Source organism: Scleropages formosus, chromosome 20 (assembly GCF_900964775.1).
Source record: "Scleropages formosus chromosome 20, fSclFor1.1, whole genome shotgun sequence".
NCBI classification, from domain to species: Eukaryota; Metazoa; Chordata; class Actinopteri; order Osteoglossiformes; family Osteoglossidae; genus Scleropages; species Scleropages formosus.
Window position 1 is genome coordinate 13,198,163 of NC_041825.1, and position 10,011 is coordinate 13,208,173.

The 10,011-nt window shown below is 42.4% G+C and overlaps 1 protein-coding gene across 1 annotated transcript; it reads right to left on the bottom strand.

Annotated features, from left to right (window-relative positions):
- Positions 1-987: 987 nt before the first annotated feature.
- Positions 988-9,168, bottom strand: pms2 (PMS1 homolog 2, mismatch repair system component). Its single transcript, XM_029246994.1, has 15 exons — positions 8,780-9,168; positions 8,035-8,174; positions 7,562-7,648; positions 7,333-7,435; positions 5,513-5,696; positions 4,929-5,096; positions 4,611-4,708; positions 4,322-4,421; positions 4,137-4,221; positions 3,892-4,044; positions 2,982-3,813; positions 2,713-2,880; positions 2,095-2,195; positions 1,806-1,975; positions 988-1,430 (listed from the first exon to the last, which is right to left on the bottom strand). Exons 1-15 carry the CDS (start codon positions 8,800-8,802, stop codon positions 1,287-1,289), a joined length of 2,556 nt encoding a protein of 851 aa, XP_029102827.1. The 5' UTR covers positions 8,803-9,168; the 3' UTR covers positions 988-1,286.
- Between the last annotated feature and the right edge of the window lie 843 nt (positions 9,169-10,011).

The following is a 10,011-nucleotide window of genomic DNA, read 5'->3' on the forward strand; positions in this document are numbered from 1 at the left end:
TGCGTGAAGTGGAAAGAAACAAACTAGGTTTACTTAATCACACCTCTGCAACCATGTCTGTCTTTCTCCTAATGTAATGCACTAATTGTATTTTCTCCGAGGTGTATGCTGGAGAAAAGCGTCTGCTAAATTAATAAATGTAAATGGAGATCGGCAGAGATGTACAACACGTAATGCCTGGAGCATAAGAAATAATCATCCACATTTTGCATCTATCTCACCATTTTATGTAAATGTTACTGTACACTGAGCCCTCACACCAGTGGGCCCTGTACAATGACAAACTGCTACACTGAAACTGTTTGGAAACCCATACAGTTGCAACCTAAAATCAATGTAAGCATACTGACACACTCCCAGAAGTGCTGTATGAACGACATTCACTTCTATATACTGTATATTCTACTGCTTCAAGTTAAGAGTTCCGAATTTTGATAATTACAATGTGAAATAGGGTACCCGTAGATGGTTTCAGTGTGTAATGTTACGCCTTTCAAAATTGGCTAAAGACTACACCTTAATAAAAAAGGTTTACACATTTTAGAAATAATGTTCAGGTATTTCTTAAACATGCCTTTTGACTGTAGTGCTGGGAACTGACACACACACATTATCTGAACTGCTTGTCCCATACGGGGCCGCAGGGAGCCGGAGCCTAACCCGACAACACAGGGCGTAAGGCTGGAGGGGACACACCCAGGATGGGACGCCAGTCCATCGCAAGGCACCCCAAGTGGGACTCGAACCCCAGACCCACCGGAGAGCAGAACCCAGTCCAACCCACCGCACCCCCCTTGTGCTGGGAAATGATTTTTACAAATCATTTATTTGATGGCACATCCATTTGTTCCTGGTTTTTGTTATCTATCATTCACCCCAATGTATTCATTTACTGTTATTTGTGCAGAACAACTATAAGTTTAACAATATAAAGGTTAAGTCTAATTGAAAGCATTCCAATACTGAAACACTTGCTACAAAAAACATGGTAAATTTTATTAAACACAGAAAATATTTCAACTAGCTATTGTTAGTAGTCTGCTCAATTAACATGAGTGCATAAACTTTAAACATTTTTTCACTGGATCTGGGTAAAATCTATCAATTATATCAAAATAAAATGTAAGAAAAATATAAGCCTTGACTAGAAGTTTCAAGTATAGTTATAAGCCTTTTCACTGATTTAAAATGGAATAAAATCTTATAATTACCAGTTTGATATGACATTACACGTATCATTACAGAGAGTGGAGCCACTGCTTTCCGAGCGAGCGGGAGCGAATACTTCAGTCTTGTGAGAGGACATCCAAGTTAGCTAGGTGCCTTATTGTGGGTCTACCATGTGGACAATTCCACGGTTGCTCGATTTCACCCATGTGCGTTACCAGCTTCTTCATCTCAGTCCTATTCAGGGCAGTGCCAATCATCACCTAGAAGGGAATACGAGGACAATAAAATATTCCTTCATTCATTGTCTGGAACCACTCATCCAGTGCTGGGTCACAAGTTGTCTGGAGCCTACCCCAAAGGCACAGGGCATTAGGCAAGGTACACACAGGATGGGATGTCAGTTCATTACAGCACCATAGTCAAGACAGCAGAGATTTGATAAAAAGGTACTATATACTTTTCTGTTTTCAGGTTTTGTGCTTTAAGGTATGATAGCATTATACATAAGCCTGAGGCTGAAATGAGCACATAAAACAACTGATTAACAAGCTGTAATTACCGTTAACCACTGTAATTGCTCTCACATCCATTCTGATACAATTAATCAATATGATTATTTGAGAACCGTCCCTCACCGATTTACGACAAGCCCTCGAAGCAAACATCTGTCTGACGCGAGAGGGCCTGCACATGACCCCTGGGCTGTCGCTTAGCATGAAGATGAGCTCCTCAATATCACTTGGTCCAAATGTCCAGTTCTTACTTGTTGGGAGAGAGACCAATTTCACCCGCTCCATCACTTGAGCTTCAAAGATAAGCATCGCACAGAAACATGCAATGAAAAAAGTAGCCGTGGAAAAGGTGGAGAAAACAGTAAGAAGCTCGACTTTTTGACAGGATAGCATAAAATGTTGGAATAGATACCGTCTTCATCTATGAGAAAATCAAATCCATTTTTCCTGAAAATGTCCAGGTTTTCCATCAGAACAGTCTCACTAACTGCAGTAAGATTTAGTTTCTGTGGACTAAAAGCAAAAAACAATAAGATTACGATGATTAAATGAAACAGCTCAATTTGTCAACTGCTGTAGTATTTAGGTGGTCCTCAGTTCAAGCCCTGTCTACTTTCAGTCCAACTAAACTGAAGACTTTACTCATCTCACCTCTCCCAAACATTTCCTTCAAGATCTCTTTGCAAATATCTTTACGTTTTAATAGAAAAAAAACTATTGTTTTGTTTTTCAGAAAAATAGATATTTTCATTATGGCTAGTAATTTTAGTTTTAATGCTAATGACCACTAACCTCATTCTATTCCAAAGCTTAAATATTTTCATTTTGTATAGCTCAAATAAAACAAATTCAATTTAGAGAACAGATTACACTCTTTGGTGAGCATAAATGCACCATTATTAACACTTAATTTTTAGATATTTAGTAGATATGGTAAATGTTTAGTAACAACTCAAAGTGTCTACAGGAATCAAACAGACATGGAGTAAGTTAAAGGATGTATTTAATTAACAAGGACTGCATTACTTACACTATCAGTCTCTGCCCTTGCAGGACTGTGTGTTGCTGCAACATCTCAAAGTTGTACTTCTCATCTGTGGCATGTTGGTCTATTATGAAAATGTCAGATTTCAGCTTGGTGATGATGAAACCAAGGTTGAACTGGCCAATTATCTCCATCTCTTTAAACACATCTTTGCTGTGGAAATAAAAACACTGAAGTTTGAGGGTGTAGAGTTCAGCACTAATACTGGTTCAAGAAAAGGGTTCCATTAAGATGTTCCATGACAATAACAATACCTGATTTCCTTTTTCAGTTCATCCTCCGCATTTTGGTTCTCACCAGGACTGATCTTTGCCCTGAATCGCCGGTACTTCAGTCCCTCGTTCATTTTGTCCTCCCTCTGTTCTTGCAGCTTTCGCAAACGTTGCCCTAACTCAGGCAAAGAGAAGCGCAAAGGAACAATCTTTTTTAACACATTCACTGGGGTGTCCAGGTTCATCCCAGTGGAGGGAGCTTTATTTTCTGAGTTGAGGGTCTCTAACTTAGGTCTCTTATTCTGAGGACTCGGGGTGCCGGGCGCAACAAGCCGACTAGAAACGATTTCCGCTGCTTTACACTCTTTGTCTTCTTCATCTCTCTCTTCACAGAGATTCTCACTCTGAATACTTGTTTCAATTGCTATGCCATCAAGCGAGTTGGATTCTGATGTTGGTTTTTGTGGATTTTCTTCTTGCCCCATAGTTGCGGGCTGCTCTGAGAAAACACTCCCTCTTCCAGAGTCCATCGTATTGTCTGCTTTCAGGTTATTACCATCCTCTAGTCCAACAGGCATCTTCGCAGCTGAAAAGCATAATGGATCTGGCGTCGGTGTCTGTGCAGACCGAGATGGGACGGTGTTGTCTTTTCCAGGATTCCTGAAAAAGCTCTGCAACTTTTTCTGAGTTGGACCACATGTACTGACTTTTGTGCTGTTGCTCTGGTTCCTTGGACCTGCATCCTGATGCAACGAGAATGCAGCCCTTAGGCCACCTAGGTTCAGTGAAGACTTTGTGTTGGACAGAGGTTCTGGAGCATCTTCTGTTTCTGGAACATTTGCACTGGCAGAATGATCACCTCTCTTAAACAGACCTGTAAATACATAAATTATTTAAAAAAGAATGCAGAAATATGAAGGCGCTACTTAAGAGAAACAAGTTAGGCGCTTACTTGGTATCGGTAAGGTTGTCTGGCTGGAACTGATCCTATTCACACCAGACTCATACATGGCAATAAGGGAGCTCTTCAAGATGGCCAACAAAAGCTTTTCTTCTTGAAGGAAAATCTGACGCTTGTCAGGTGTGACATTCACATCAACACACTCTGAAAATCAACATTACAAAACCTATGTTGATTTTATTTAGAAAAAATAAACTTATCACACATATTTGCTTTTACAAGAGTTCCCAACCTACCTGATGCAACATGAATGTTAAGGGCAACAAATGGATACTGGTGCCTGTTGTACACATGATAAACTTCATTCACAAGTTTGGAAATCTACAACCAGGAAAAAAAAATAATGTAGTTCACAGTAACATATACAGAAACAAACAATTTGGAATTTTTATACACTTAATATCTCCATTGACTCATATACCTTAGCAGGATCACAGGGTCTATTGTTGATAAAGAAGAACTGTCTGTCAGTGGAGCTTCGGCCTACGCCATGATCTCCTTGTGAGACAAATCCAGAGATTCTGAAAAACAATCCATGAAAATACTATTTACTAATACTATTTAAGTTATTCACAATCTTTCAATTATGAAGGTGAAATAAGCTGATCTTTTCTCAAAGTCTAGATCAAAGATGAAGTAGTAACACCAATGCAAAGAACTACAACCATCACTACAATTCATAGGACACTTGATATGAGAAGCAGCCCAACTTACTCAAAATGTCCTTTGGTAAATCTGTGTCTAAACCATAGTCCTGCGTGATGTCCTCTGTAGGAGACTGCTGCTCAAACGGTAACACACTCTGGAGCTACACAATGGACAGATGAGATCAATTTCACAGTTGTTCAGGAATCAGACTTACGGATGGAGGCGAAAATAAATGGAGAGAGAACTAGGAGGACAACAAATCCGTAATTAGTGAAAACACCTATTTCTCAAAGCAAAAGCTGCAAACAGGAAGTAGCGAGAGCTGTTGGTGCTGATACCATAAAGGCAAAACAAACGAATTGCACACAGCAATGCAGCACCTGCTTAGGCCCGAACACCGCTCCGATGTTCTCCTTCATGCTTTGGCTGCCGCTGGTGCAGAGCACAGTGGTACGCTTCCCCTGGCCGGTCTGGTTGGTACAGGTGATGCGGACCCCTGTGGAGATGATGCAGTACGACTGCAGGACATGTATCATCTTGGCGTATTCCTGAGAAAAGACAGCGAACCATTTAGTTTTCACCCAATTATCAATATGAACAACGTAAATGATTTTACGAAACATACATACAATATTAATGTTTATTTTACACAATTTTTGTAACTTAAAAGGACCGTTCCTAACAAATAACGTGTATGAGCAGAACCAAACTATTGGCAGGAAGTTTGGTTCTGCACTTTTATTTAAACTCTTCTTTCTGGCAAGAAATTAAAAGTTGATTACCAGATAATTTATTGCTTACAACTGAAATTCAGAGCTCCCATTTGCAAGTCACCAGTATAAAATACATCATAAATACGGAGGTAATTCTTGTTTCAGTTCTAGGACCTGTATAACAGTTCGGGAAAATTAAAGTGATGTATTAAATGTCTAATTCGACCCCTTCGCGATGCCTCTGGCTTCACCTTCTTGATGTTCCGCTGAAACTCCTTGTGACGTACAGGTAGCGTGGAGAAGAGCTGCTGTAGACTAACTGTGGTCCCCCGCTGCCGAGGGTGGGGGCTGCGCTGGCAGAGTTGGCCATTGTGATCGAACACCAGGCGCGTGCCAACCTCAGTGGACTCATGGCACGTAACCACACTCAGATCACTGCGCATCAACAAAAATGTCCGCTGAGTAAGGCTGTTCACAAGCGGCAGGCGCACTACAGGACACCTGCACAAACGCGTATCTGCGAGATTTGCAGCTGTCGGTATTGCAAACAACACAAGTGACGCTGCAGAACCCAGAAAAAACTCAAGAGTGCACAGCAAAGCTCTATGTGCACGGTCGAGTCACATTATTATGACCGTCTCCTGCATCTGACGTCGGCAGCGCGTAGCCCATGAAGTACGTCACGTGTCGTGAGCTGACTTGGTGGGTATATAAGGTGTGCGATAGGCCGTCTGCCCACATATCACTCGTTGCTGTCATGGGTAAAAGGGGCAATTTATCAGAGTTGCAAAAAGGGATGATTTATCGGCTTTCGGGCCAAGGGTGGCAGTATTTCTGAAATGTCCGACAGTGGTTGGAAGAGCACGACCAAGACTTCCAAGTACTTCTCTGGCCCCCTAATTCCCCGGACTTGAACCCAACTGAGCATCTGTGGGACCACCTTCATCGTCGTGTTCGCTCTATGGATCCTCCGCCATGCACCCTCCGGCAGCTGTGGGATGCACTGTAGTCATCATGGCTCCAGACACCTGTGACAACCTACCAGCACCTTATTGACTCACTCCCAGCCCGTCTAGCTGCTGTCCGTGCTGCACATGGCGGTTACTCTGGATATTAGCTGGTAGTCATAATAATGTGACTCGACCGTATATATGTATGTTTGTGTATATATTGTGTTGAGGAGCTCTGGCTGTCTGGTAATTTACTAAAGTATATGTGTGTCGGTTACACCTTCCACTCACTACCAGGTTATTGTGCAAAGCAACCCATCCATCCATCTTCCTCCGCTTTTATCCGGGGCCGGGTCGCGGGGGCAGCAGTCCGAGCAGAGTACTCCAGACCTCCCTCTCCCCGCACACCTCCTCCAGTTCCTCTGGGGGAACCCCAAGGCGTTCCCAGGCCAGCCGGGAGACATAGTCTCTCCAACGTGTCCTGGGTCTGCCCCGAGGCCTCCTCCCAGTGGGACAAGCCCGGAGCACCTCCCCAGGGAGGCGTCCAGGAGGCATCCGGAACAGATGCCCGAGCCACCTCAACTGGCTCCTCTCGATGCGGAGGAGCAGCGGCTCTACTCCGAGCTCCTCCCGGGTGACTGAGCTCCTCACCCTATCCCTAAGGGTGCGCCCAGCCACTCTGCGGAGGAAACTCATTTCTGCCGCTTGTATCCGCGATCTCATTCTTTCGGTCATGATCCAGAGTTCATGACCATAGGTGAGGGTAGGAACGTAGATCGACCGGTAAATTGAGAGCTTCGCCTTACGACTCAGCTCCCTCTTCACCACAACAGACCGGTACAATGACCGCATTACTGCAGACGCCGCACCGATCCGTCTGTCGACCTGCCGCTCCATTTTTCCCTCACTCGTGGTGCAAAGCAACCCTTCCATTAAATGTTTTCCCCATGACGACGGGGGCATCAAATGGAAGAACTTGAAAGATATTAACTTTATGGACTAAATATGTATTCTGACAATATAGTTATGTTACAAATACTAACTGCCATAGTTTCCATGCAAACATGTGATTGGTGTCCCTTGAAAGATTGGTACGATGCATAACGCATACACATCTATACCTGAGGGCACATAGCGAGCTGAGCGCTTCCCCTCGGAACCCGAACGTTTCCACATGAATGAGGTCGGAGAAGTCTTGGAGTTTGGATGTATGGTGCTTCAGGGCTGCGAACAAATAAAGCACCAGCACAAGCGCTTCACTGTGAGGTCTTCAGTGCAGCTTTTCTTACCGTCAACGCACACACACCCAAACGCAGAGCGTTTAAACACTGTTTGACTTCTGTAACTCACTCAGTCCTTCAAAATTGGATTCTTCCACTCCTATTCCGTTGTCCGATACCTCCACCAGCTCCGCTCCATACTCTTTCAGTCGGATTTCTGTGAAGTATGATCCAATATAATCCGACAGCTAGCAAAAGCGTCTGGCCCAAAGAGCAGAGCAGATGCAGTTCTATCTTTCAAGATAGTATTACTTAAACTATTCGAAACAATATATTTAGAAAACTGATTACTCAGTAACAATATCCAAACCATACTCATTTTACTATTGATTAAGTTGACATCTTTGTTCACGGCAGCTTCCAATGTTAGGAAAATTTAACCGCGATTTCCCCATTTTTACAACAGGACATAATTATTCTATTTATTCACGGTAGGTACTTTGACCAAGGGTACTAAAGCATGGGGATTCAAACCAACAACCCTCAGAGCACAAGGGGTGAGCCTTAATAGTTCCAGCAAAGGTGGTCACAAAAACAACTTACCGACACTGGTGGCTCCTGCATCTATGCTGTTCTCCACGAGCTCCTTGACAGCCGTCGCCAGGCTCAGCACCACCTGGCCGGAGCAGATCTGGTGCACCGAGTGTCGGTCTATGGGCCGGATTGATCGGGCCGCTTCCGAACTGCATACGACACAATCGGCACAAAAAAAAAAAAGGCAGATGAAGTCATCAGCAGCAACAACTATTATAAAGGGCAGCACTCACAGGGCAGGATCATAGTACTTTGGAAATTAAATATGATTTGTCCAGTGGAGCAAGAGCCACTTTTCGCATAACAGTGCAGTGGTTCCTCAGCTTAGGAAAACAAAAGGTACCCGGACGTCTGTAACTCAGCATGTTCAGAACTCCAGAGAGTCACTTTTTCACTACTTCACAATCTGTAAAAGGTTAGCAGCACTGATATTCCTTGATTTGTTCACTGCTCGGGTTCTGTAAAAAAGTGATCAAATAACGACATGTGTTCTACTGCCCCCTATCGGCTGGCCACTGAAATGCAGGTGTTTCTCGGTCTCCAACAGACGAAAATATTAGTAATTAGAACAGGTAATTGAAAAAATGCTGTTTAAAACAAAAAAAAAATAATACATCGAAGAGGAAACCTTCGCATATTCGGAAATCGGTAACTCTGACGTTCCTAGGAGAAAATACCAGTGCAGTGAGTTAATAATTTGCAGAGAAATTACTGCCGCTGCTGTCAATCAGAGACAGACAGTACTGATACTCACCAGCCGTCTGTCATTTCGTCCATACTTAATAACCAAGCGCCTAAATTGTTACTGCATTTAATTACAAACAAAAGGATATTACAGCATCCACTCTGCCATGTATGCTGGAAAAAAATCTTTGAATTTAAGAAGCAGCAGAATTCCGGAGCATGACCTAAGCACTTTTGCTTTAAAATAATTTTTAAGTCTAATCATGTAGTGACACAAATAGACTAAGAACGCACACAGCTGTGCCTTTTCGGTTTTCCTACAAAAGTTGCGCAGAAAACGCGTCTACGGCGCCGTTCTGAGGAGCTACACGCTACGTGAAGTCAGCCGTACTCCGACTTACAGGAAGTACTTCCTATGTCGCCCCGGAGTGATTTTTTTCAAAATAAAAGTTGCCTCCCGTTTATTCTCCCCCGTTCGTTGACACGCAGTTGCGTCATTTAAAAGTATTTTGTCGGATTCTGTCTGTTGGAATGTTTCTCAGGATGAAATGGGTAACCGTTATTTCTGTACAGTTTCTTTTCTCTCCATTTTTGCTATTCAATTAAATGTGTGTGGTTTTTTTTTTTTTACTAGTATTGCTGAAGTCCCTACAACAAGTCATCCGCAAAAATACTTTTCTGGTTAAATTTTAAGGTGTACAGTTTCGCAATCCTATAATTATTTATACATAATTCATTCAACCAGTGGCACTAAACCTAAGTATTCGTATAAATAAAATAAACAAATGAAAGCAAAATTTCAGAGTAATCTGATGTGCATTTTGCTGTTATCGCGAGGTCTGTAGCGCTGTTTTTGCATTTAAAAAAAAAAAACCTCAAAACAAGAAAACTTAAAAGAACACTACACTGCTAATAGGCAGAACTTGGCTTTTTGAGCACCAGGAACAACTCCCGGTTAGTTAACACTACTTAGAGAAAAATTCATTCAAAGCATCTACTAAATGAATAAATGTAAATGTAGATATTAAAAAATATAATAGCCATGAGTCAAAATACCTATTGTAGTGTGATACATGCTGCAATGTTTTACCTCACATTTCATCATCTCTTACAAGTGCCAAAGATCTTTTATGAACACAGGATCATCTGCTTGAGAAGCTGGTTCATTTTCACTGGTCCATGACCTTGTTTTCCACTAAAATACTGTCAGTTCTGAGGGTTTCTCTTTCCAGGTGGGCAGGGAGCCTGGAGAAAGTTGTACATTTTGTAAACAAACGCAATGAAGAATTTACACTAACACTA

Bases quoted from the DNA above. Each gene is read 5' to 3' on its own strand.
- pms2 (XM_029246994.1), bottom strand. From the start codon at position 8,802: ATGGACGAAATGACAGACGGCTG. The intron at 8,175-8,779 runs GTGAGTATCAGT...TGTCGTATGCAG, and splicing joins GACGAAATGACAGACGGCTG to TTCGGAAGCGGCCCGATCAA. The intron at 3,814-3,891 runs GTAAGCGCCTAA...ATGTATTTACAG, and splicing joins GACAACCTTACCGATACCAA to GTCTGTTTAAGAGAGGTGAT.